Genomic DNA, 26,541 nt, shown 5'->3' with positions numbered 1-26,541 from the left:
TGACACTTCTCCCAAAGAAAGGCAATCTTTCAGACTTGGCAAATTGGAGACCTATTTCTCTCATAAACACTGATGCCAAAGTATTTACATGACTGCTAAATACGCGGATAGTTCCTGCCGCACAATCGCTCATTAATCCATTTCAGACAGGTTTTCTTCATGGTCGGTTTATTGCTGATAACGGCCTTCTCACAAAATTGGTTATGGATGATGCCAATCGCACAAAATCGTCTGGGATTAGCCTACTTCTAGACCAAGAAAAAGCCTATGATAGGGTTCATCCCAATTTTCTCTCCCGTGTCTTAACAAATTTTAGATTTCCAGAGGTTCTTGTTACTTCCCTTATACTTGATTTTTGGAACATCCATTCGGGTCAATGTCAATGGTTTCTTATCTGCCCCAGTGCAGCAGCAACGTGGACTACGTCAAGGCGACCCTCTGTCCCCTGTACTGTTCAACTTGACTATCGAACTATTGCTGCGATCAATCCTATATGATCCAAGGGTGCGTGGATACTCTCTGTCTGACACTTTAGGCTTAACCCTTCCTCTTTTTTCTCCTGCCAAAGTTTTGGCATATGCTGATTGTTGTGGTAGTTGAAGTTGAAGAAGATTTTAAGAGGAAGAATTGAAGATTTGAAATTAGGAACGAAGATTCGTGAGAACTTGTGTAGGTTTTGTTTATTGAGATAGATTTTGTATCAAAGTTTGACCAGGTTCCTACACTGAACTACTACTGCTATTTATATTGTTTTGGATTGGGAAAATTATATGACTGGGGTCAGGTAATCGATCCTATCTGAGCCTTAATCAGAGCAACATGATCTTGGGATAATTAATGTATGATTAATTATATAAATGTGTGTAGTCCCAATGAAGTATTAACATCGAAAGTAAATGTGTTTATGAGTTATAATTATGCTTATAATAATCCACTGATGTATCCCATATTATGGTGATATCATCATATGAAATATAATCACTATCATGCATGCTAAACCTGTGTGTTAAATAATAAAGTAATCGGTAGACACCTTTGACTGGAATAGCTGAGGCCTTATATTATTTCCTTCAGACTTATTCTCAATTACAGCAGTAGTCAATACTCATTTACAACACTGATGATGCTTTAGTCTTCCTTTGGGATAGCAATGATTTGGACCGCCTTTACTACTGGCTAGATAAGTACAGCAAAGCATCTAATGCAAAAATAAATTTCTCCAAAACAACAGCCTTCTCGCTCTCTGGACTTCCCCAACCGTCTTGGGTAGAGCCCCTCCACTGACATAACATTATTGATTGACACGACCGAAATTCTGAAAAACCAGTGGTATACCTTGGTTTCCCTCTTTTCTCTTCTCTTGCACAACGAGATCGATTTTCGTCTCTTCTCCTGGGCAAGATACAACATTCCTGCTGCATGCATTCCCAAAGAGTCTTGTCAGTACTTGGACGGGCCACCGTTCTTAACTGTCTAATAATGGCTACATTGTGGCATGTTTTGCGAGTAACTCCTCTGCCAAGATCCTTTTTAGACAAGGTGCGTTCCATAGGCCAGGAGTTTCTCATGCACCAGATGTTCCTGCCAATACGACTCACCCATCTCAATGCTCCAAAGAAGGCAGGTCGATTAGGGATTCTTGATCCTAAGCTACAACAACAAGCATTGCAACTGCGTTGGCTTCATCCAATGTTTGGTGGGGACACTTCTTTTGTGACAGCATATATCTCCTTTGTTCTACAAGATCTTTACAGGACATTGGATCCTATTTTGCCATTCTTGTTTCCCATTTTTCGGCCGCAATGCCTAACATCTGGTCTACACCCTCTGGTCACTCTGCTAAAGAGCTTTGATCAAATTCCTCATCCTTCCATCTCCTGCCCAGTGCCAGCTGCCACGTATCTAGCCTTTCCATTGCCCGAAGTGTGGAGAGTGTTGGATGGCAACTACGTCCACACCAAAGGGCTAGCCAAATTGAAGACATCTAATGCTTTTGTTTTTGACGAAGTTGGGCAATGTCTCCAACATAAGAGTCAAGACGAAGTCATCATGAAACCTCGATTAGTAGCTCGGTTTCACAGAGCCCATTGGGCAGGGCAAATTCTCCGCCATGACTTTATGTTTGACAATTGCACGCAGGGCAGCACTTTGGCAGGCGGTGTAGTGGGTCCTGGTGAGATTTCAGTTATTCCTTTCACAGCCGTCATGGCAAAGCCCAAATACACTCTCAATACAATCGCTACCTCTTTTTTCCGCAAGGTGGCTTTGTCCATCCCGCTTTGTCCACAGTTCTTTCCTCAACTCTCAGCTGCCAACCGGAAATTCTTCTGGAAAATGAATATTCCTCATACAGCTCGAAACATTTGGTATAGAGCACTTCACAACAAACTCTCCTGTAAAGCTAATCTTCATCAGATTATTCCTACCACGCATCCATCACCCATATGCCCGATCTGTCACGAAGCCCCAGATAATGTTAACCACTTCCTGTTTCTCTGCCCCAACAAATATAGCACTTGGCTTGATGTATGAAAAAAATTCTTTGGGCATAGCCCAACTCTTCTGAATTTAACCCAGAGTATCTTTTCACTAGTTTTCCCAATTCGGACGGCAATGCTTCAGGTCTCCCCATACCGGGTTGTGATCGGAATTATATTGGCCAACTGGCAATGTCATTGGAGAAAAGTCTTCGATGATGTTCCGTTCTCTTCCAGTGTTTCCACCGCCCTGGCTAATAAGCTTATCAACGTTTTTCAGAATGAATTAGAAGATTAATACACACTATCTCTCTCTTATAAATTCACTACCTTCGTTATCCCTTTAAACTTCATCTCCCTTTTCCTGTCTTCTAGCTTAGAATTTGCCTAAGCCCCTAAAACTAATTGTGCAGCCTTTCACCCCGACGTCTGAGCAATAAAAATGTGAGGTACTACATCTCCACCTACAAAAAAAATACAAAAAAAGACATTACATAATCGGGGGGAGGTTCTCCTTATTATGTATATATAACTATGAATTTTTGCTACATGTCAATTTTTAATCTTTATTCTTGTGTTAAATCAATTAAAAATGAATTGCAAGTTTTAAGATATTTTTCTTTGTCAGTGGCTAAAATATCTTGAGATTTGTTTAACTTCTTTGCTAACAAATCTAGGCACTCCACATCTTTCGAGGCCTTGGCAATCTTGATGAGGAATAAAGTATACTCGCAAATATATTCGTAATGTTTTCCTGGCCTAATTCAACTTATTAATATTTATGGACTACAGAAATTTTTTCTTTATATTTTTTTTCTTTGTTACCTTTCATAGTCTGATTTCCAAATATTCACAAGAAGCTTTGTATTTGAACGGAAATTGAAGAGAGAGAGCATATCCTTTTTTGCTTGTCTTGCATTTCCAAGAATGTAAAAGTTTATACACGCTTGCTAATAGTTTTTATGTCATTTTCAATATATTTGTTGTTTTAAATATAAAGAAATTTATATTATCCATGTATATTGGGTCGTCAGTTCTTTTATTGTTTTTTTGTTTGTTTTTTTTTCTTACCCTAAAGATCGGACGGTGATGCAGAGATCGCTTGTCAATTCTCCTGAGCTCTGTTAATCTGTCATATATAATCTTGTACGCCATGATCTTCTCTACCGACAGTTTCTTTAGACACGTGTACTGGTGTTCAAGTTCTGCTGCAGAAATATCTTCAGTGGACTCAGAGCCAAATGGAAGCTGATATACAGGAGTTGGAGTCGCCCGAGAAACAATTGAGCAAATACCGTCAAAGTAATTTGAAGAAGAAGCTGATATCTCATCGAAAAGCGAATTATTAGCCAAGAGAGATGGTATACCAGAAAAGTATTTTTCAACATCTTGTGCCTAGAATATATATATTTCAAAAGCAAAACAGTTAAAATAAAATATTTAAAAGATAAAATTTCATTTACCTGGATTTTTTCAGTATATAAATATTTCGCTAATGCTGAACAGAGTGTGTAGATAGCTTCTCGGGTACTTTCCACATTTTCCTGCTGTCTTGGTCGTGAGATTGCATGGTTACAAGCCAATCGATAATGCCCCAAAACCTCCTATTAAGATACATTAGTCCTAGGAAGAAAAATACTGTGTATTTGTACAAGTATTGCCACACTATATATATATATATATATCGTATCGTATCGTGTATTATAGATAACTTGCCTGAGGTCGTAACTCTAGCTTACTAGAGCACTTTCCAATCATATAATGACACCTAAAAACAAAGAGAGAAAGCCAAATGCACGCCAAATATCAATATCAATAATTACATACACAAAAAAGATTTAATTTGAGTTTCTGTATTTCTTTTTTTGACAAAATAATTGATGAAAAAAACTTACTTCCAGTGTGAGTCGTCCGGTGAATCGTATTTGAGTGCTTTGGAAAACAATTTGATTACCAGTTTGTATGCTAGTTTTTTTCCCATTTCAGGATCTGCAACAATCCGAACTTTTCCATCAGCCAACGTGAATCTCGAAACACTTGTGGTCTTGAATGCTTCCATATTCATCGGAGACCCAGTCATACTGAAAACTAATTCCCCAAAGTGGGCATAGAGTTCAAATAATGTCGAATCGGAAAATTTGAGATTATATTCGTTTGCAAGGTACCATGCTCTCACAAAGGCTAAGAAAGCTTTCTACATTGTTTTTTTTTTTATTTAGCATCATAAAAAATAAAGAAAGGAACACCAAGAAAGAGAGAGAGAGAGAGAAATGAATGGTTAAGAAAATACAATGGTGCATAAACGCATACGCATAAACAAGTGCTATATAAAATTAAACTAAATGTCTAGTGATTCAATACCTTTTGATATTGAGCAATCTCATTCTTATACGACGGAAGTCTGGCAGTACTGTATACCAGGATTTCTTCTGCGAGTTGTGAGAAGCATAGAGCAAGATCATACCACCCATAAAAGTCATTTGGACACAGATATATATGATTCTACAGACACGTACATATATGTACACACATATATATAAGAACACTAAATTAAAAATCCTATAGTAAGCATATTCTACTTACAGTGAATAATACAATCGCCTCTTTCAAATCATCGATTGATCTTTCAAGGTTTGACTTTGCTCTGTTTTTGGTATTGATTCGCAGTGTTCTCCCTCTTATCCAAAATATTTTAAAGTACACAGCTAAAAACCAAAGAAAAAAATCAAACATACTATGTAAATATATATTTATATATTCAAAGAGATAGAAGAAAAATAGCAAGGATATCGACTTACGTGATATATGACTTATCTCTGGGCTGTCAGGGCGTGTAGGTAAGCGTGCTGTTTCTATCAATTCTTCAACTGAAGGTTTCGGTACAATGTTTCCAGACAAATAGTTGTTCACGATGCGAGCATTAAATTGGGCCCGAACTATATATACGTATAATGTTAGATTGTGTTTGAAGAATAAATTGTGTAAAAGTAATATATATATATGTGTATATACTTACATGCGTTGCTTGGAATTACATTGAAAAGCTCAAACAAGATATCGATTGCAATCTTTACATCATTTTTCAAGGGTACATTACGGTTCAGCTTTTCTAATGCAGCGTCTTTAACAAGATCGAAAAGTGACTCTGCTGACTTTTGATCGATATCTTTGTGAACAGCATTGTGGTCTTGGATATTTTCAGAATCCGGCTGTGAATAAATAAATCATTGCAAGTAAGTAAGTATACAAACCAAATGTGTCTGTATATGTTTTGTGTGTTAATATATATATATATATATATATATTACTTACAGCTAATAATAATCCATACAGACAATGATAACATTGGTATAAACTAGCACACTCTTCAGCATCTTCGGATTTCGGTAAAGCTTTAAGGAGATGTTTGAGGAATATTCCTAACGTTTCGATTTAAACAAGTGCAAGTGAGTATTTCTATTTCTATTTCTTTTGACCCTTTTAGTATTATTATTTATATTGTTATTGTTATTACCATCACCAGCTCCACATATTTCACGCTCGCCTAGCTCTTCGTGTAGGTCTTTCAATAGTGTACTCAGGGACGTTGCAAGTTCTGCTTCGTATACCGGTATATTTTCAAGCTCGACATGCATTAGGATTGACAAAAGCACCCATACTTGCATGACAGTATCATTGAATGGATTTGCCTTTGTAATTGATGAAGGAGAATGCGGAACCGACTCGGGGGTTTCATAGCGGCTGATCAGAGCAATAAAATCGGAGTGGCGATAGACATAAAGTATTGTCATCTGAATAACGGTAACGAGAGCTTTCTTGAACGAAGGACTCAATTCTATTGACCGCCACATTGAGTCTATCATTTAAATTATGTTAGCTTGATCGATAAATATAATACAATACATTATAGAGTTGAATGAACCATCCTCATTTACACACGTATACATATGTGTATGTGTGTATGCGTTTAAGTTTTTTGTTTGTGTTTTGTTAAAGTACCATTTATATCTTTCTGAAAAGCAAGTTCGGCAAGTTTCTTAACTGAAGAATTAATCTATAGATCCAAGAACAGAGCAAATAAGTGTTTGTACAAAATCAGTTGATAAATACTAAGTTTTTGTTTTCTTGACATTGCTTCTTGAATTATTTGATTTTTTTTTAGTAATAGGAAACAAAGAAAAACAAGAACATAATTATACCATTTTGAGTAATTCAAAGAACTCGGTGTCCTCTTCTTTTGGGAGTAAGCTTTCCAAAGTAGTATGCAAACTTCCATAAGCTACAATATTATCAACTGCAAGTTCTAATGTTCGGGCATAGCAGTCCCAAGCCTTTGTAAATTCTCCATTTTTGACATATGCCTGAGAGAATAAAAAGAAGCAAAGTGAAGAATATATATATACACGTTAAGATTGTCCTTTTTTTGCTGCTGTATGCACATATATATATATACCTTTCCGAGCATTAGAAGAATCTCACAAATCTCAGTTGGATTGGATCTTGATGTGTCTTCTTGAGGCTCTGTTACATAATCTTTCAAGAGACCAATAACTCCATTATAGTCCTTGTTTTCCAGCATTTTTGATGTCGTGGTTACATATTCACTTGTTTGCTGATCAGATAACTTTTGTTGAATACTCTCCAAGCTGATACAGTTATCATATTGACTAGCAAAGATACAAATACAATTAAATATATGTATGTATGTACTATACTTATATATATATCTTTACTCACCACCTTATTGGAATCGAAACATGCATGTGTGTGTTATGCTTTGTACATTCGAGCAAGATAGACTTACACTGCTCGTAGAGCTGAGAAGCGTCCTCGATGTTACCCTGACACTCTGCTAGTTTTCCTCGGGCAAACAAAAGCCGAAGCAGTCGTTGTGTACCTTCAAATCCTAAAATGTATTCAGAGTCTGATATACTTTTTTGCTTTTGGACAAAAGGAACCTCAAGGCCTCGAATGAATTGTTCTGAAAACCCTATCCATGTGTGACACAGCTGTGCCATTTCATGCAACGTTGCTTCTTGTTTTGCAGCACCTTTAGACCGCAAAAGAGAAAGCTTGGACCGACTGTTTGTTATAGTTTTGGCGATAAGTTGGTCTACTAGACTCTCGCAGATTCTCAGAACAGACTAAGATTAAATGGTTGGTAATAGTAATAATAGGAAGAGGAAAAGGATGAAATATATGAATAAAGAGAGAAAGAGAGAAGATTAATATCGCTTTATATATTTATCATTTGTGTGTGCAACTTACATCCACGTTTGTTATTTCAAAAGAAAATACACAGAATATATTGCGTTCAAGAGTAATCAGGATGTCAACCATGGGTTTTATAATATTTTCATCAAAGCCTTCGTTGTATTCTTCTTGGGAATCTAGTTTGAGTAAGTGTATGGCTAACTTGCAAAGGCTATCCATCGAGCCAGAATTTTCTGTATTGAGGCCGTCGACAAAGTTTAAGAGATCGGATTGAATTGCATGCTGGTTTAGCAGAGCGCCAGGTGATTCAATAGACGCTTTCTGAAATGTTCCGCATTTTCGAACGTTGGGATTTCCACTTGTACGTGTCTTTGACCTTGATCGTAGTATTGCTATTATTATTATATTCAAGAAAAACCAAAACAAAAAGAAGTATAATTTACCTTGTCTGATTTGCTTCCATACCCCAGTAATATGTGCTATCCAATTCAGAAACCTTTGCATCAAACCAAGTCCAGAACAAACTCATAGTCTCTTCATCGTCATTGGCATCACTAGTGTTACTCTTACTACCACTATTGTGGATGTCGTGGTTACTGTTGGTATTGGTGTGGTTGATATTTTTGCTACTATCGTTACTGTTTGCGTGCTCTTCAGCATCAGATCGTTGATAAGGACATGGTTCGTATGAGGTACGTCCATCCATCTTTGCATCAATGTCGGTTTGTGTACTCAAACTTGCATCGTTTTCGTCAAGGTGGACTAGATTGATAGGAGGAAGGCTGTCTTTCATCCAAATCGTGTTCAATACTTGTCTGGCCTTGGTGACAAACATCTGTTCTTCTCCCATCATTTTTATTCTCGCGTTTTTCTCGAGCTCGATCTTTTGTTGCTGGCGTTTAGATGCTCTAATTACATCAAATAATAAAGCCAAAGCAAAATAAATACACAATCGCGCATATATATATAGCTATAGATTCATATACTCGTGCGTGTGTGCGTATGCTTATATGTAATATTCTTATTACTCTTACAGCTATCTACAGATTGTTATTTATTGTGATCGATTTACCTTAGTGTTGCTCTTTTCTCTTCAGGCTCCTCCTCGGGTTCTTCTTCAGGTTCTTCTTCAGGCTCTTCTTCAGGCTCTTCTTCCGGTTCATTGGGTGTATCATCTGCTTTATGTTTTAGGTCTTTCTCGTCTGTGCTCATAGCATCGGTTGCGGACAATGTAGGAGAAACTAGATCGATGATTATAGGTCCTTCGGTGGCATTTTCAGCAGGAACGTATGGAAGCGGGATATTAATAGAAAGAGGAGCAGAAGAAGCAGAAGAAGCAGAAGAAGCATCTTCTTTTTGCATAGACTTGTCAGTCAGGCTATCGTTTGTCTGAACATTTAAATGTGGCGCTTGTTCGGGTACATCAAAAACAACGGATTCCTTTCGGTCCACATTGACTTGAACTTTTTTGTTGTAGATGAATCCTCGTTTGTATGTGTCAATGTCGGTGTTTTCTGGTCTGTGCATATCATTTTTTCCATTACACATAGGTACATACATACACAAGAAGAAATAAAGAAAGAAGGAAAGGTGGGAAATTAAATGTTAATATGGCTATTGCAATATCATCTTTGTTTTGATCCCAGATGAATTGAATTGAAGCCGATAGTGCCATTCCTGGTACTATTACTAGTACTAATAATGTGCATACTTTTTTAGTATGCTTGTTTCGTGATACAGCCCAAGAAGCTTTTTTGTAAGTTCTGGCCAAGTTGATTTTTGTAATGATACTGAAGCCAGCTGTGGGGCTAAAGGCATGAGCTCGTCATCTTTATCGTTGTTGTTGTTGTTGGCTTGATTGGTATATATATCCATATTTCTTTCTTTGTTGAGCTCTTCTCGAAGTTGCTTTCCAACTGACCAATGTGGATATCTTTGAAGAATAGAGTCGATATAGAATGTGCATTCAAAGGTATCGCCAATTTTGAAAGCCACCTTATTAGCGAATGTATATATATATATATATTCATAATAAAAATAATAATAAAAGGTTAGATAAGTATGACACCCAAACTATCCCACATGTATGTATGTATCAGTATACTATATATTATGTTAATGCACTTACAGTACAAATACCATCTAGACATCTCCACTGACTTGGAGATATGCAACCGGACTGGATCTTTTCCAAGAATACTTTGTTAATGTTGTCAAATACAAATGGCTTGACTCCATCAATGACAGAAAATTCGATGATCTTTGGGAACATTAGTGTAGCAGACAATCCTCTCTGATACGCTGCTAGTGCTACTTTTTCACAATCCAATTTGAGCGACAGGGCTCCTACTTTGCACCAAACTGTCGGGTCTGTTGGGTCCGTATCCAAAGCCTGGCAAATATATATATATATATATATATATAAACATAATTACCCAATTTGATACTTCTCCGATTTATCTATCTATATATCTCTTAACACACAAACCTTTAAGTAATGTTTGATGGCTTTCTTGCCTATTGAACTTTCTTTTGGATTGGATGCGTTGTATTCTCCTTCTAGGATCTCTGCATAGTTTTTGCAGGCCAGGTAAGGTAAATCCTTTTCTAATAGCTTTCGACCTGCCTCTGTCCGGAGTTCATCCTTAAGGTAAAAAGATATATACGCACAGCATGCAGAGAAAGAGATATATAGATAGATAAAAATAGAGATAGAGAGTTTAGGTAAATTGTTTATTTCATTTGTATATCTTATGTGTTTTTCATATGTACACCCACCTACCCACCCACATACACACACATATGTATGTATTACTGTAATTTAATTGAGTGAATGTGGGTGGGTGCATTGTGTTGCGTGTTTGAGATTGTAAATTTCAATGATGTGATTTTGAATCTTACTTTGAGAGATTCCAAACTTTTCATATCATTGGCCAAGATTTCTTGGTATAGTTGTTTGGCTTCTTCATGTTGTTTGGTCTGATGTAATAAGAGAGCTCGATTGTAGGTTCGAACAAGTTTCTCAACCTAAATTGAGAATAAAGATTTGTACATGTATATATATATATATAAAGGCAATGAAGTGTGTATAATGGTGATTATACTAGTATTCAAAGGTGTTTGTTCATTTCTTTTATTGATGAGATTTGGTCAAGACACGTTACTTTAAGTTCTGCTTCATTTCGACTTTCTACAACATCGCTTTGATTAAGTACAGTCCACCGTAACTGTAATTATGTACATGTATGTGTGTATATAGGTAGATAGATATATAGATAGACAGGATTATGTTATTAATAAAGTCAAGAAAAAGGTTTGTATTCTTATTGTTTCTCAATTATGTATAGATATATTGATATATTGATATATTGATATATTGATATGTATACCATTATTTTCTTCTTCCTCTTCTTCTTCTTCCTCTTCTTGCTAAATAGTAATACTAATAGTAATAGTAGTAATATACAAAATATACAAATATTATTGTACTTTTAAAAATTGACAATAAACAACAAGTAAGAAAATTAAATTAAATTATTTGTAAAATTTTGTATTTACATTTAAACATTTTTAATGACCTGTAAATCTTTACAAGTCAATTGGAATAATATATATATACATATAAAACAAAAACAAAAAATTCCGAACTTGCTATTATCTTAGGCTATCGTCTATATAATTATGTGGCGTATGGTGCTTCAACTTCTTTCTACTTCTTTAAAGAAGTTTATGGCGTATATGTATTGAATCTGCAGCTTTAAATCGGCAAAGGATCCAAATGTACACATAGGGTGGATAGTGAATTTTTGTCTTTATAGACATAAGACTAAATGCGTGCCAGGTAAAAGAAATGAGGAAAGTACGATCTTTCGTCTGCCTTGTACTCAAGGGGGTACGCATTTATTTTACTTTATTTTATTTTGATCTTTGATTGATTGATTTACTTCTCTTGTAACATACACACTTGCAAGCCATGACATATCTGTTTTTGTAAAAGATATGAAGTCGATATTTTGTATTAACCCTATGGTAATTATTCATTTTGCTTCGATCCCAAGCAACACATCTATTGATCTAATATATTTTAGTTAATTGACTAATTGGTCTGTATATACACAGATATACATTGCACATTAATTTCTTAAGGATTCGTATATTTTGTACTACAAATACTGTATTATGATAACAATAGCCGTGAATCTAGTCCAAAGGTTAGTGATATATACAAGCTTATTAGTGACCAGAATGTTAGTGCATTGGGCTATTAAGGATATATTGCTTGTTAATATCCTTTAAAATAAATACATACAAGCATATTTATTTATTTATCCATCTATTTATTTATATATGTCTTATTTTATTAATTTCTTTTCTTTTTTTTTATCAAGTAAGCTTTTGTGACGTTGCGGCAGGAGAAGTGCTGGACATTTCTGACCAATCAAAGGTGTGCACCTCGAATAGCAAGCCAAAGATTTATTTTATTGGACCTGCCCTGTTCTACAAAAAAAAATTAAAGGAAAGAAAGAAAGAAAAAGTGCTGTCTTCTTCTTTTAAATATATAAATACATCTTCTAACTACCTTCCTCATCTAAATAAGCATGGTGAGTAGAGCTATATACCAGGACATCAAATAAAAGAACACTCTGTTGTATACATGTTAAAGTAGTATCTCTCACTTTGTTTCTCCTGACATTGAAAGCATACTGTTAAATTAAAATATTATTCAGTACTCGATTCCCAATACTCAACTCTTTTATTACCATTGCCATCATCAACTCATCTGCCTATTGCTATTATTGTTTTTTTTTCTTTCTCTTAGGCTGATTCATCTACACCCAAGGGCACCATCCGGTAAGAACATTTTTTTTAAAATAAATTACATATATACTATTACTCCTTAAATCGATGGTGAATTCCATTACATTCGCTTGTAATATAAAATAGAGAATAAAAGTTAGATGATGAGATGATGAGGTTAATTAAGACCTATTTTTTTTAATTGAATTAACTTTCTTAAATACAATAATAATTACGCATCTCTTACCTGAATTGCATTTTATGTTTTCTTTCTTTCTTTGGCGTTTCATATTTTTAGAAAGCGCGTTACCTCGCGTTCCAACACTAGCACACCCAGAGGTGGTGTTCCTGGTGGAAGCACATCGAGCATGATGCGCATTTACTCGGACGACTCTCCCGGACTTCGCGCGTAAGTAACATGATTATACGTTGGAATGAACAGTACCCAAAACATAGCGATATTGGATAATGTGGAGGACAAATCAGGGCATTAGAAGCATTTCTGGGTTAAATACATACATAAAGGAATGAGTGTGCGCGTGTGCTAGGGCTAGTGTCTGCGCGTGTGTTTGTTTTAGAAGAGAGCTGGAGGAATAGAAAGGTAGACGGGTAGAGGAATAGAGTGAGTTATTGGTTTAAAGAGCACGAGAGAAATGATCAAAAATATAAACTTAACGAGACAATTCGATATGTATGGTTTATAGTGATCCTGTTGTTGTCCTTGTTCTTTCACTCGCTTTCATTGCCTCTGTATTCGGTCTTCACATCGTTGGCAAGTTCTTGCGCAATTAAGCAAACCAATTGACAAATTTCAAATGCCAAATTCCAAATGCCAAATTCCACAGTAAAGATGAAGATGAAGATATTAAAAAAAAAGGACACCTTTATATATACATACACCGATCCAACCCTCTCCAAATCCAAATCCAAATCCAAATCCACAATCACTTTTACAACAAAAAAGAAAAAGATGAAGCACCAGCTTGTTTGTTTGTTTTTTTACCCAATTCCTTCAAATACATCTAAAGAACCAAATTATATATATATAGTATATATAATATAATATAATACAATATTAAGACATGATAACCAAAGAATGTGTGTATATCTGCGGGTGGTTGTTAATGTGGTGTATCTGAGAGGTAAACTGATAGGTAGTCAGGTATTATGGACTTGTATAGACATTAAACAAAAGGCTATCATGAAACTTGATACTGATAATAAAGAGACTGCTTTACAATAAAGAAGCCAAAAATATAAAACAATAGATAATTTACTTTTTTGTAATTTATTGATTTTCGTTCTTGTGCAAATACAATGTGCTGCCTTTGAAAAATATAAATGAAAATGAACAAGAAGTACAATAGAAAAGAGATACAAAGCCAAAGTTTCCAGAGAAAAACCCGGCGATAATACAAATTAAATAAAATATTATTCCAAAAAAGTCATTATCCTAGCAGGGGGGGGGGGGGGGGGGGTCTTTGCAAAAAAAAAAATTGAACCCTTTATAATATTTCTTATTTATTTTGGAAGCAGGAATTTCATTATTCTGGACCTGTAAGTCTTGCTGGTTTCAAATGTCTTTCTTTTAACACCATATTTTAGTTTTGACCAAAACAAAGGCGAGTATGGTGGAAAAGGCAAGCGCATCTGTAGTCTTTACTATTACACGGGTCCCTTTACTGCTGTAGGCCTGTGTATGGCGGAGTATTGTCTATTACCAAATAATATTCATTTTCTTTACGTTGTTTCTATCAAGAATAAGCCGTTAACACTGTTCTGGTATAAATGTGTGTTATACTCTTATTTATCTCGGAGTATTTCATTCAACTCTGTCATCATGTATCCAGTTTGATGATTGATGAAGAGACATTAGACTGACAATGATCCCAATTGTAACCCTCAATCTCCTCATAAAGGCTGAGTTGACCCAACTAATAATCTCTAAAAAAAAAACTAGTTTTCTAGTAATTTCTCGACTTTTTTCTTTATTCCTTATTAATTTCTCTTAGGGCTGTTTCTCAATTACCGAGAAATAAAGAAAATTATTATTATATAATATAAAGTATTCATGTCTTTGAACCCCCCTCTTTTAAGTTGTTTGCATATTTTTATAAAGAAATAATTCTAGGATGAATTTGGCAAAAACTATGTAACATTTCTGCTTCAATTCATTCAACAAAATCCAATCGACTTTCTCAATTCAACACAAAATATTCAACAAACAGAAAGTCGGAAGCCATCACGCCATGACGTTTTTCATGTGAATTACATAGTGATAAAATAGCCTTGCGCGTTAATTTATAATTCCCGCCCTCTCTTTTATATATATTATATACACACACATATATATAGTAGATATTTTTTTAGGTGTTTCCCGATCACTTTCTCTTTTTTTTTAAAAAAAATAAATAAATAAATATAATATTCTTCTTCTTCCTCTTTTACTTTTTACTCCACTTCTTCTTCTTCTTCTTACTTTTTCTGTATAGTAAAAAGCTAAATATCCATTCTTCTTTTCGGTTTAATTTTTTTTAAAAAAAAAAAGAAACCATGCCCAACCGTGATGTCTACAACCCTCTGTTATTCGAGGTTGCTTGGGAAGTTGCAAACAAAGGTATATAAAAAAAAGGGTCTTTGTGCTTATAGATGAAATATTTTTAACTAACCAACATACATATATGAAACAAAAAAAAATAGTTGGTGGTATCTATACTGTCATAAAAACCAAAGTACCTGTGACGGTACATGAATTTGGCGACCGTTACTGCCTGATAGGTCCTTTGTCTTACAAGACAGCACCTATGGAAGTAGAGGCATTAGAGCCACCAAATGCACAAATCCGTGAGACACTAGAGGAAATGGAGCGGGAAGGAATCAAGTATCTCTTTGGGCGTTGGCTGGTCGAAGGTGCTCCTTACGTTCTGCTCTTCGACACAAACAGTGCGCTTCACAAGTTGGACGAGTGGAAAGGTGATCTTTGGCGTACGGCCGGTATCCCAAGTCCTCCAAACGATCTCGAGACAAACGACGCAATTCTGTTTGGTTACCTTGTTGCATGGTTCTTGGGTCAAGTTAGCCCCAAAGTAAGTTAACCAATCTGATATTATAAAATAAGAAATAATAATATAAAAAATGGGAAAATGGGGAAACGGGAAAATGTGATATAGTAGACGTCTGTAGTGTGTACAAAAAGGATTGTACGGGAAAGATTGAGAAAAGAAAAAAATTGGCGGAGACACACTACTCTTTGATGTACTTGTGTGTGTGTGGTATTTCCATTTCCATTCTTCTCAGACCTTTTTTTTGTGGCACTGGTGGATCTTCTTTTCCCTTATTCTTCCCAAATTCAAACCCTAAATCAACAATATTTAATTGTTACTTTTGAATGGAATGTGTTTGATTAATGAATTCTATAATATTTTTATAGCTTACCCAGCCAAAGGCAATAGCTGACCACAACAACAGCACAAGAAACAACAATGGCCATAGATCACATTCTGATGTTGCCAACACCAACGGAGGCTCTAGTGTTGGCCAGGATCGCCCTCCAGCGGTTATAGCTCACTTCCACGAATGGCAAGCGGGTGTAGCCATCCCGCTCATCAAACGCCGTCATATTGACGTCGCGACCATCTTCACCACTCATGCAACCTTACTGGGCCGATACTTGTGCGCTGGATCGGTTGACTTTTACAACAACCTTCAAAAGTTTGACTGTGATGGAGAGGCAGGCAAGAGAGGCATCTACCACCGTTACTGTATCGAACGTGCTGCTGCACACTGCGCAGATGTCTTTACTACCGTCAGTCACATCACTGCCTATGAGAGTGAGCATTTACTCAAGCGCAAACCAGGTAAGAATAAATATTCTTGTTACACACTTCCACACACCATTGAAAATATATATCTGTACATACATAAAGATTAAAACACCTCCTCTTTTTTCTTTCTTTCTTTCTTTTAATTCCTTGGTTCATAAGATGGTGTTCTCCCCAACGGTCTCAATGTCGTCAAATTCTCGGCCATGCACGAGTTCCAAAATCTACATGCCCTCAATAAGGAGAAAATCAATGACTTTGTACGAGGTCACTTTTATGGCCATTATGACTTTGATCTCGAAAACACAATCTACATGTTCACAGCAGGTCGTTATGAGTATCGCAACAAAGGTGTCGATATGTTTGTCGAATCTTTAGAAAGTAAAGTATTCAAAAAAAATCTAAATAATTGTCTATTGGGACTGTCCCAAGTATTATAATTTTATAATTTTATTTATTTATCTATCTATCTATTCATTTTAGGACTCAATGCACGACTCAAGGCTGCAAAATCAAACACCACCGTTGTCGCATTTATCATTATGCCCGCCGCTACCCACTCATTCAATGTGGAGGCACTCAAAGGACAGGCAGTCACAAAACAATTAAGAGGAACAGTAGATGAGATCCAGGATCGTATTGGCCACCGCATTTATGAAAAAGCCTTGAGGTGAGAAAAGAAAAGAAAATATTATTAGACCAAGTGTTACTACACTATCCTTTCTTTCTCTTTTGTGTGCGTGTGAGAGAAAGAGATAGATTTTTTTTAGTGTGTGTATTGTGTATATAATTGTACAAACTAAAAGGTGTACAAGCACAGACACACATTATATATACTATAAAATACACATATTTACTAAATTTCCTTATGAAAATAGAGGTGAGGAATTGGATCCAAAGGACTTTTTGTCAGAGGAGGATCGTGTGTTGCTGAAGCGCCGTGTGTTTGCTCTTAAGCGCCAGTCTCTTCCTCCTATTGTGACCCACAACGTGGTTGGTGATGCCGAAGATCCTGTGCTGAACCAGTTGCGCCGTCTCCAGATGTTCAACAATGCACATGACCGTGTCAAGGTGATCTTCCACCCAGAGTTCTTGAATGCCAACAACCCACTGTTTGGCCTCGATTACGAAGAGTTTGTCCGAGGCTGCCATCTGGGTGTATTCCCGTCTTACTACGAGCCCTGGGGTTACACACCTGCCGAGTGCACTGTCATGGGTGTTCCTTCAATTTCTACAAAGTAAGGTTTTTCTGCATTTACGTAATATTATTCTGTGTCCAACTGTTTTTTTTTGTAAATAGTCTTTCTGGATTTGGTTGTTTCATGGACGAAAACATCGAAAATTGTGAAGACTATGGTATTTACATCATGGACCGCCGACTCAAGTCTGTCGAGGAATCTCTCCAGCAGTTATGCGATCAGATGTTTAGATTCTGCCAAAAGACCCGCCGCCAGCGTATCAACCAGCGCAACCGTACCGAGCGTCTTTCTGACCTACTGGACTGGAAGCGCATGGGCCTTGAGTACATCAAAGCCCGACAGCTGGCCCTCAGACGCGTCTACCCAGACTCGTTTGACGGTGAAGAGGAAGAGGAGGAAGAGGTGTTCCGCAAGATCCCAAAGCCCTTGTCTGCACCCGCAAGTCCCCGCATCCGCCACGAGGTCAACAGCGCGTACTTCCCGGCCGACGATGAAGAAGAAGAAGACCCATACTTTATGCCACCGATGAAATTCCCGGCCTTGCGTCGTGGATCCCAGGAACCAACCCGCGAAGAACAGCTGTTGAGTGAGGGTGATCTTCAGGCTCTGAACAAATTGACCTTGGAAAACAAGGAGGCTAATAGAGAACGGCAACAGTAAAGAATGGAGGAGTGTTTTAACGCTTTACTTTTCTTTTTCTTTATCTTATACACCCACCCACACATCCACGCGCATACACATACATTCATATGTATGTATGTATGTATGTATGTATGTATGTATGTATGTTGAGCGCCTTTTCTTCTTCTTTTTTCTTTTTTATTCCTCCAAAATCTTCCTTTTCTCTTTTCCTCCTTTTCGACACTTTAAAAAAAAGGGCTTGAAAATCAAATCATTTTGAGCCTTTCTCCTATTAACCACCCACCACCTATTATATATGTATATATTGTACATGTGTAAACAAAACAATACACAAACACGCACACGCACACGCACACAAAAGCAATAATAAAGATATTGTCTTTCTCTCTCTCTCTATATATATATCTTTGTTTTGGCTCACTGTAGATTATTTTGGCTATAAAAGAAAGAAAGAAAAATGAGATTGTTTAAAGAGGTTTTTTTTTAAAAAGAAAGAAAGAAATATGAGAAAAAAGATTGGTTGGTTGGTAAAGAAGGGTAGGTGAAGAAGGAAAAGAGGGAGGGTAAGGGGGTATAAGCGTGTAAGAAATAATTATCACTCTTTTATATACTCGCTTGTTTGTATATTTGTGTCTTGTTATTAGTATTGGCATTGCTGTTAACGGTGCTCTCGTTTCCATGCCACAAACTCATCAAACAAAACTGGCCCTACATAACAGCAACAGCAAGAGTAACAAAAAAAAAGTTGATGAAAAGAGTTTGGATTAGTTACCTTGTTCTGTTCAATAGAAATCATAAATACAATATATATATATATATAATATCTTACATGCAGATGTTTCGTCATAATCAATCAAGTCATCAGATACACTCGACACAAATTCGAAAAAGTTAGACCATTGGTCTTTGTTTATAACTCGAACAGGATCTGCTTCCCTCAGAAAATCGACAAACTGGACAGTCAATGGGAAGCTATTGGCTAGCAACATGTTCCAAATCTCACAGGCAACCTTTTAATCAATCAATTTATCAATTAATTAATTAATTGAACGAATGATTGTGCAGTAAATATCAAGTAGTCAACGGCGAGTTAATGAATATTCACATATATTTGTATTTGTATTTGTATTTGTATTCGTTGTCTTTCTTTCTTACAAAAAATAAAGGGCTATAAATCCTACCTCTACATCCATACACTTTTGACCTTTGTTCTTTGCGTATCCGAATGTGTAACGATAGATTTCTTTCAATGTATCCGGATCATGAATGCTCGCCTCAAACATCGGTAGCTTTTGCTTAAATGAATGGATAGAGTCGGTTCTATATACATGTAACAGCCAAAATCAATATCATCATAATCATAATGAAGTAAATCAATAGACTATGCTTGTGTCTATACACAAACAAAATATTCACTCTTCAATTTCTACAAAATTATACATATATATATATATTGTCTTACCCTAATTGATGCATACTCGTCATCCACTCATCTTTGGTAATGTAGCCTATATATATATATCAAAGAAAATCAATCAAGTAATATAATCCAGATAAAGGTATTGATTGTTATTATTAGTAGTAGTAGTATTTGGAGGCTAATTTCTCTTGCTTCTTTTTCTATTTCTTCACCCATTGTAGACGCGTTCATCTTCCATGCAATAGCTAATATGATGACCTACAGAACAAGAATAGAAAGAGAAAAGAGTACATATATACAATATATATATATATATATATGCTTATATCAATACTGAATAATGTAATTATATATATAATGCATATGTAAGTGTGAATGTATTACATCTTCAACAGATATTCCTAGATCGTCAAAGAACTTTTGAGTTCCTTCGGGTGTAATAATCAATGGGGATTCCGGATCACGATATTGCTCGAACCATTGTAAACATTGTTGCTCATTGAACTTAATGACAGGTAATAAATGTATATGCAAGTGCATAGATTTCAGTTTTTTTTATTCAATTCTTCTTCTTATTCTTTATTCTTATTTACCTGTGGGCTAAGTTTTTTTTTTTTAAAAAAAAAGGCAATGATATATAAATAATATAGAAATGAATGAATGAATGAATGAATTTGTTGCTGGGACAATTAGAAAAAGGGTAATTCTTATTATTACCTTTGAGGTGCGGATTGTACTGCTCGATTACGATTAGATCCCGAATGATGCTGCTGCAAATGTTGTAGATGTTGTTGCTGTTGTTGATGATGATGTAGATGCTGTTGCTGTTGTTGTTGTTGTTGTTGATGCTGTTGCTGTTGTTGATTTTGCTGCTGCTGTTGTTTTTGTTGTTGTTGGTAGTGGTGGTGTTGCTGTTGTTGGGCTTTGGTCTCCTGATGAACTATGGGATTAGTCCGCTTACGCTTTGTTGCAGGAGGGACAAGTTGAGCAGTCGAACTTTGCTTGGCACCCATGTAGTAGATGTTGTTATTTGATTGACAGTTGAGAGAGCAGGCCTGATCACTAAAAGTTCTTTTCTTCAATGACATGTAAAGAAGAAAAGAAAAAAAAGCAAGAAAGAAGAAGAGAGATATATAAAAAAAAATGAAAAATGAAAAATGAAAAATATATAAAAGTTTGTATGTGTGCCAGAGAGAAAGAAAGAGGGGGTTGAGAAACTAGCTTTTTCGGTTTGCGTGTATATGTGTGTTTGTGTATGTTTGTTTAAATATTACTATTACTATTACTATTACTATTACTATTACTATTACTATTACTATTACTATTACTATTACTATTACCGTTACTATTACTATTACAATGAGCGTCTTACTCTTTTGTACGTCACGGCAAAGAATTCTGTTTTGGATTATTTTATATATTACTATTTAAAATTAGGTCTTCCTTTCGCAGTGTTTGTGTATTTTCTTCTCTATACTTTACACTCCTTTAAAAAGACTTTTGGCTTGTATTTAAATATACTGTACTGTACACTAATGTATTGTATTGTATTGTGCTTTAAATATATATATATATATATATATATGAATTTATATTTTGCCCTTTAATTTGGATTATCTTTTCTTTTATATAATTATTATTTGTATGTATGTATGTAGGTAGGTAAAATAATAATTAATTAATTAATCAATTAATTAATTTAACGTAAAATAATATTTAATATTAATAACAAGTATAATAAAACAAAAAGTCTATTGTACGATTGATCTTTTTGTCTGATTCTATTGAAACTGAACAGTCAAATTAGTCTTACTCTCTTTATATATCTTTCTCTTCTCGTATCATTTGATTGGTTACTACAGCAGCAATATGATTTTAGGCTTACAGAGCAATATCTACTATGTATATAGCAATGAATATAAATGGTAAGAAAGTCATTTGCTCGCTTGTTTACTTGATATCTTAATTGATAGACTAATCGGTTGGTTTACAAGGCCTCTCGAGTTTTCTATAAATGTTTATAAGCATATGTTCTTCAATATGAACAACAATAAATCCTTTAAATAAACTAGTAAGCTAGTCTGATCACAAATCCAAACAATTAATTCATCTTGAACTTATGCGCCAAAAGATCCAGCCTTGTGTATAAAGTGCTTATTATTATCACTATTATTTTGCAAGCTAAGGTTGAAATAATACATGTGTATCTTGAAATTAAAGTCATAGCCGGATTCTTGGAGGTATACTCAGGCACCATGTCCAAACTAATATCATCTCCGGATATGCTAAGCCCGAGCCGGGATATATATATATCTCCACACTCGGACCGGATAAGCATCAAATATGCCAAATTAGCTAAACGTTTTCTGTATCATGTAACATCTACAAACTTAAAGCCATTTTCACCAAGAAATCGCATTATAGTATGAACTAAGAGATTGAATTACAAGAAAACCTCACAGCTAAAAAATATCTTGAAATTAATAAGTATATTACAAAATTAGACATTTATTTAAATCGACAGGTGCTTGAATCTCTGTCACATACTAAGATTGGCAGGGTCTCTGCACAAGCAGAACACTCGAACCATCCAAAGATGAAACGTTCTATTAAGCATATCTTTTGCTAGTTGTTGTTCTTTTTTTATTTGTTTGTTTATTTAAAATAAAGGCTAATATATAATAGAAGAACCTCTCTATTTTATCCACTTATATTTATTTTAAGCAACGCATTATATTTTTAAATATTTGTTCATTTTAAATCCTCACCAGTAAAGAAAAACAACAACAACCTCACTGTGAATGGCAGGTTTTGTTAATAATTTAGCATAGAGTGTCATCAAAGTAATCGTAGTACTTTAAATATGAAACTATTCACAAACAAGCAATACATATCTCTGCTGTTGCTCTTTTTTTTGTATTTAGTCCTCATTCCTTCTCATTTTTTTTTTGCTCTGTTTATTAGTTGCTCTGTGATTCTCATCTGAGAGGCAAAACGGCCAGAGGCTCAAAAATCTCTCTCTCTATCTTTAATTTGAACTTTTATTTTATACCCCGCATTTACTGCTCAACATGTTACAGCAATAAGGTTATTTTTTTTAACCATTATTATTATTTATATACATTAAGCACATTCACACACACAATATACATGTTGCTTTTGTACGCATTGGTACCTGTATTGGTCTACCAATTTCTTCTATATGCACTTACAAGTCCATCTTTGGATTCCTGGGATGCTACCTACAAATTCTGTCATAACCTGGTGCCTTATTTGCCACCTGTAATGATGATGACCGCACCAACGTCATTATGCCAACCTCAGCTGACGTTAGGCGTGATCAAACCGGATGGAATGGCACATTTAGATCTTATCTTGGATGCGATTGATCGCCATGGGTTTCGGATTGTCGAACAACACACCACTACTTTTGCAGCCGAGGTGATTGATGAGTGGTATAGTGACAAGCTTGGGCGCGATTTTTATCCATCCTTAAGACGCTATCTGACTCGTGGAGAGTGTAGAGTGTTGGTGTTGGAGAGGGTTGATGCCATCAAAGCTCTCAGGCGGATTATTGGACCGACCGACCCTCAAAAGGCACGCCGTGTCGACCCTCAGTCGATCCGCGCACAGATCGGTGGATCTATTCAGGAGAACGCAATTCATGCTAGTGACTCAGAGGAAGCATTTGAACGCGAAAGGCGAGTATTGTTACCATTATGATTAATTATTATAAGTTGGTGTTTTATTTTGTCATATAAGAATAATAAGATATACTATTGAATGGTGATATATTCAAAGCCTTTTTTTTTTATTAAATTGACAATTAAAAAAAAAAGGGGGGGAAGTTTTCAAAATCTTGATAATAAAAGGAATAGTGATAGTAATGGTGATGACGATTATAACGGTAATTATAATTATAATACATAGAGTACACTTACCATCGATGCGAGCAGAAAGTTTAGTATCTTATATTGGGATCGCTAGCTGTTTACTAGACATGCGGGAAATACCCTGGGAACAAATCACACCACACATTTGTGCCCTGAGAGCATCTAAATCAATTAGACAAAAAAAATATTTGTTGGAAATACTTGAAAGTATATAGCAAAGATTATATGTATATTGATCATAGCTAAAGACACCAGAATTTTTTTTCTTTCTTTTAACGGAAAATTAAAATGGACAATGCATTCAGCGACTTGGTGGGAATATGCATGGCTTCCTATTAAATATTAACTCAATAAACACAATGAGAGACAGAGAAGAGGTATTTATTTTGATGAATTTGAAATAATATATATATATATATATGAAGCGCAAAAGGAGAACTAAATACGAGCAACAACAACAGAAAGCATTGAAATGTCTCAATCTTGAATACGAAACTATTCATAAACAGGCAATACAAATATCTCTTTTTCTTTTTGCTCTCTTTATTAATTGCTCTGTGATTTTCATTAGAGAGGCAAAACGGCCAGAGGCTTATAAATCTCTCTCTCTCTATCTTTAATTTGAACTTTTATTTTATACCCCGCATTTACTGTCTAATGTGTTAATAAGGTTGCTCTTTTGGTTTACATACACAATATAAATATTTATTTTGCACGCAATAGTGCCTGTATGGGTTATCAGATCTATCTAGTTGTATTTGCACACCCATCTTTGGATTCCTTGGATGCTTACCTACAAATTCTGTCATCACCTGGTGCCTCATTTGCCACCTGTAATAATGATGACCCCACCGACATTTTATTGTGCTAACCTCAGCTGACAATGAGCGTGATCAAACCAGATGGAATGGCACAGTTTGAATCTTATATTGGATGTTGACGATCGTCATGCCCTTTTTTTTTTTGACTTGTCCAACAATACACCACCAGGCTTTTTACTTTTATAATTACAAATACGTATATACACCACAGGTGATAGATGAATGTTGGGGTGTAGTGACAAACTTGAAGAGCGACTCTTATCTCTTTTTTTTATTAGTATTTCTTTGGTTATTTATTTATAACTCTTCTCTAAAATTTATATATATGACTCGTGGGACGGATGTGTGATATATAGTAGTTTCCTGGTTGGTGTTGTTGGAGCGAGTTGTGAATACCTGTTATAGGACTCTTTCTTTTCACTCCATTCTCTCCATACCACAGACGGGCTGATCGGACCGACTGATCCTCAGACTGTGCACGTTATGTTTGACACTCAGCCGATCCGTGCACACGAATTCGGTTTAATATTTTCAGAAAAGAAAATTGCATTCAAAGGCAAAATGCGAATAATAATAATAATAATAATAATAATAATATTATTATACAGTACCGAAAAGAAATGTTTCGCCCATTTTAACATCCGCCATGAATGGTAAAGAAGATATCACAACTTCAAATCCCTTTCTAAAGATGTACAATACGTATTGAAATATAATACTTGGAACAATAAAAGTGAAAGACATATATATTAATAATGTAAAAAAAAGATACAGTTTTAATAGCGGATTTGCTTAAATTTCTTTTTCTTAAGCAAGGCCAATCGATTTGGCATATTCAAGCAGCATCTTCAACAAGTTTTTGCTGATATTTTGTTCCACTCTTCCAACAAAGCAACCTTCAGCTCATTCAGAGAATTTGGTCTGAGGCGTCTTGCTCTGATTCTGTGATCAATGATTCCCCATATATTCTCAATGGGGCTAAGGTCAGGGCTGTTGGGTGGCCATTGCAAAACATCAATACCATGTTCTTTCTTGAACTTTCCTGCAACTTTTGATTTATGCGCCTTGGCATTATCTTCCTGGAACTTGTAGCTACCGCTGCTAGATACAGGAAGAGCATGCAAGAATGGAAGAAAATGGTCTCGAAGAACTTCTACATATCTTGGACCATCCATGTTTTCATCTACGAAAACAAGTGGACTAAGTCCTCCTGACCAGATACACCCCCAGACCATAACCGATCCACCATTTCCTTGCACCTTTGGGACAAAGTGATCCGTATCAAACCTCTCACCAGTTTTGCGCCAGAGTTTTCTGCTTGAATTTTTCTTATACAGCACAAATGACGACTCGTCACTCCAGATAACTGTTTCCCACTGTTTATTCCAGTCTTTCACGGTTTTGTACCAAGCTCGGCGTTTGGCAATGTGTGCCTTGGTAAGAAAAGGCTTTGACACAGGTTTACAGCAAAAATAGTCCATGCTGTGCAAAGCTTTACGCATGGTAACCTTGCTGACATTCTTTCCCGTGTCAGCACTAGCATCATCAACAAGATCATCCAACGTTGACCACCTGTCTTTTTTGAGATTCGAGACAATACGTCTTTTGTCTCTAGGTGTGAGGATCTGTGGTCTTCCAGAAGACTTTCTGTTATCGGCAGTTCCTCTTTCTTTATATCTCTTTAAAAAATATCGAACTGTTGATTTGGGTACATTCAGCTTGGCTGAAATGCTGGCAACATTATTTCCATCAAGTTGAAGACCAAGGATCTTTCCTTTCGTCAAATCTGAAAGCACATTATAGGGCCCACGAGAGTTATTCTTTTAAGACGTTGAAAAATATAAAATATAGGTTATAAAGCAAAGGTGCAAATAGCGCGCCAGGGTGCGAAACATTTCTTTCTCAGACTGTATTTTAGTGATTCTTAGCAGTGAATTGTGAGACTATTGTTAAAAGTTTCAATTTATTGCTTATCAAATAAGAATACTAGTTTATATAAATAAATATGTGCTTGTGCGTATTTGAGTATGGTGTATAGTGTGGCGAAATAGAAAGTTCATGGCGTCATTACTAAATAAAAAGAAGGAGAAGGGTGGGGGGATGAGTAGAGAAATATCGGCATACGGAATACTAGCTTCATATAATATATTAGGGAAAATCATGGTATCTTTCAACAGCACATGAAAGACAGAAGGACAAGACGATGATTTCTTATTTTGGTCTGTGCGATCAAGGCACCCAAAGGACCCTTTCAATA

The 26,541-nt window shown here is 35.7% G+C and overlaps 5 protein-coding genes across 5 annotated transcripts; 3 read left to right on the top strand and 2 right to left on the bottom strand.

The window, feature by feature from the left end:
• Positions 1-902: 902 nt before the first annotated feature.
• Positions 903-5,413, bottom strand: PHYBLDRAFT_73927 (hypothetical protein; the record flags this gene model as incomplete). Its single annotated transcript, XM_018442947.1, has 5 exons — positions 903-999; positions 4,373-4,671; positions 4,839-4,979; positions 5,061-5,182; positions 5,276-5,413. Coding segments are annotated over 5 exons (797 nt in total), but the record flags the coding sequence as incomplete, so codon positions are not given.
• A 6,794-nt stretch (positions 5,414-12,207) lies between these two features.
• Positions 12,208-13,579, top strand: PHYBLDRAFT_160363 (hypothetical protein). The gene is made up of 4 exons (XM_018434171.1): positions 12,208-12,292; positions 12,511-12,542; positions 12,787-12,897; positions 13,193-13,579. The coding sequence occupies exons 1-4, from the start codon at positions 12,290-12,292 to the stop codon at positions 13,278-13,280; spliced, it is 234 nt and encodes a 77-aa protein (XP_018285757.1). The 5' UTR covers positions 12,208-12,289; the 3' UTR covers positions 13,281-13,579.
• Positions 13,580-14,979: 1,400 nt separating this feature from the next.
• Positions 14,980-18,547, top strand: PHYBLDRAFT_183489 (glycosyltransferase family 3 protein). Its single transcript, XM_018438775.1, has 7 exons — positions 14,980-15,105; positions 15,189-15,574; positions 15,919-16,345; positions 16,472-16,690; positions 16,793-16,979; positions 17,188-17,547; positions 17,610-18,547. The coding sequence occupies exons 1-7, from the start codon at positions 15,042-15,044 to the stop codon at positions 18,166-18,168; spliced, it is 2,202 nt and encodes a 733-aa protein (XP_018285756.1). The 5' UTR covers positions 14,980-15,041; the 3' UTR covers positions 18,169-18,547.
• A 415-nt stretch (positions 18,548-18,962) lies between these two features.
• PHYBLDRAFT_91808 (hypothetical protein) lies at positions 18,963-19,662 on the bottom strand (the record flags this gene model as incomplete). Its single annotated transcript, XM_018443772.1, has 3 exons — positions 18,963-19,160; positions 19,332-19,470; positions 19,613-19,662. Coding segments are annotated over 3 exons (387 nt in total), but the record flags the coding sequence as incomplete, so codon positions are not given.
• Positions 19,663-22,861: 3,199 nt separating this feature from the next.
• PHYBLDRAFT_26125 (hypothetical protein) lies at positions 22,862-23,293 on the top strand (the record flags this gene model as incomplete). Its single annotated transcript, XM_018439883.1, has 1 exon — positions 22,862-23,293. The coding sequence occupies one exon, from the start codon at positions 22,862-22,864 to the stop codon at positions 23,291-23,293; it is 432 nt and encodes a 143-aa protein (XP_018285754.1).
• Positions 23,294-26,541: the final 3,248 nt, after the last annotated feature.

The sequence above is a fragment of the Phycomyces blakesleeanus genome, assembly GCF_001638985.1.
Source record: "Phycomyces blakesleeanus NRRL 1555(-) unplaced genomic scaffold PHYBLscaffold_28, whole genome shotgun sequence".
Lineage (NCBI taxonomy): Eukaryota > Fungi > Mucoromycota > Mucoromycetes > Mucorales > Phycomycetaceae > Phycomyces > Phycomyces blakesleeanus.
The sequence above is the reverse complement of the archived record's forward strand: the minus strand, read 5'-3'. Positions and strand labels throughout refer to the sequence as shown.

Coding starts and splice junctions, on each gene's coding strand:
- PHYBLDRAFT_160363 (XM_018434171.1), top strand. Junction 12,543..12,786: donor ACACCCAAGGGCACCATCCG/GTAAGAACATTT, acceptor TCATATTTTTAG/AAAGCGCGTTACCTCGCGTT. Junction 12,898..13,192: donor GACTCTCCCGGACTTCGCGC/GTAAGTAACATG, acceptor TATGGTTTATAG/TGATCCTGTTGTTGTCCTTG.
- PHYBLDRAFT_183489 (XM_018438775.1), top strand. CDS start 15,042: ATGCCCAACCGTGATGTCTACAACCCTCTGTTATTCGAGGTTGCTTGG. Junction 15,106..15,188: donor TTGGGAAGTTGCAAACAAAG/GTATATAAAAAA, acceptor AAAAAAAAATAG/TTGGTGGTATCTATACTGTC. Junction 16,980..17,187: donor ATTTATGAAAAAGCCTTGAG/GTGAGAAAAGAA, acceptor TTATGAAAATAG/AGGTGAGGAATTGGATCCAA.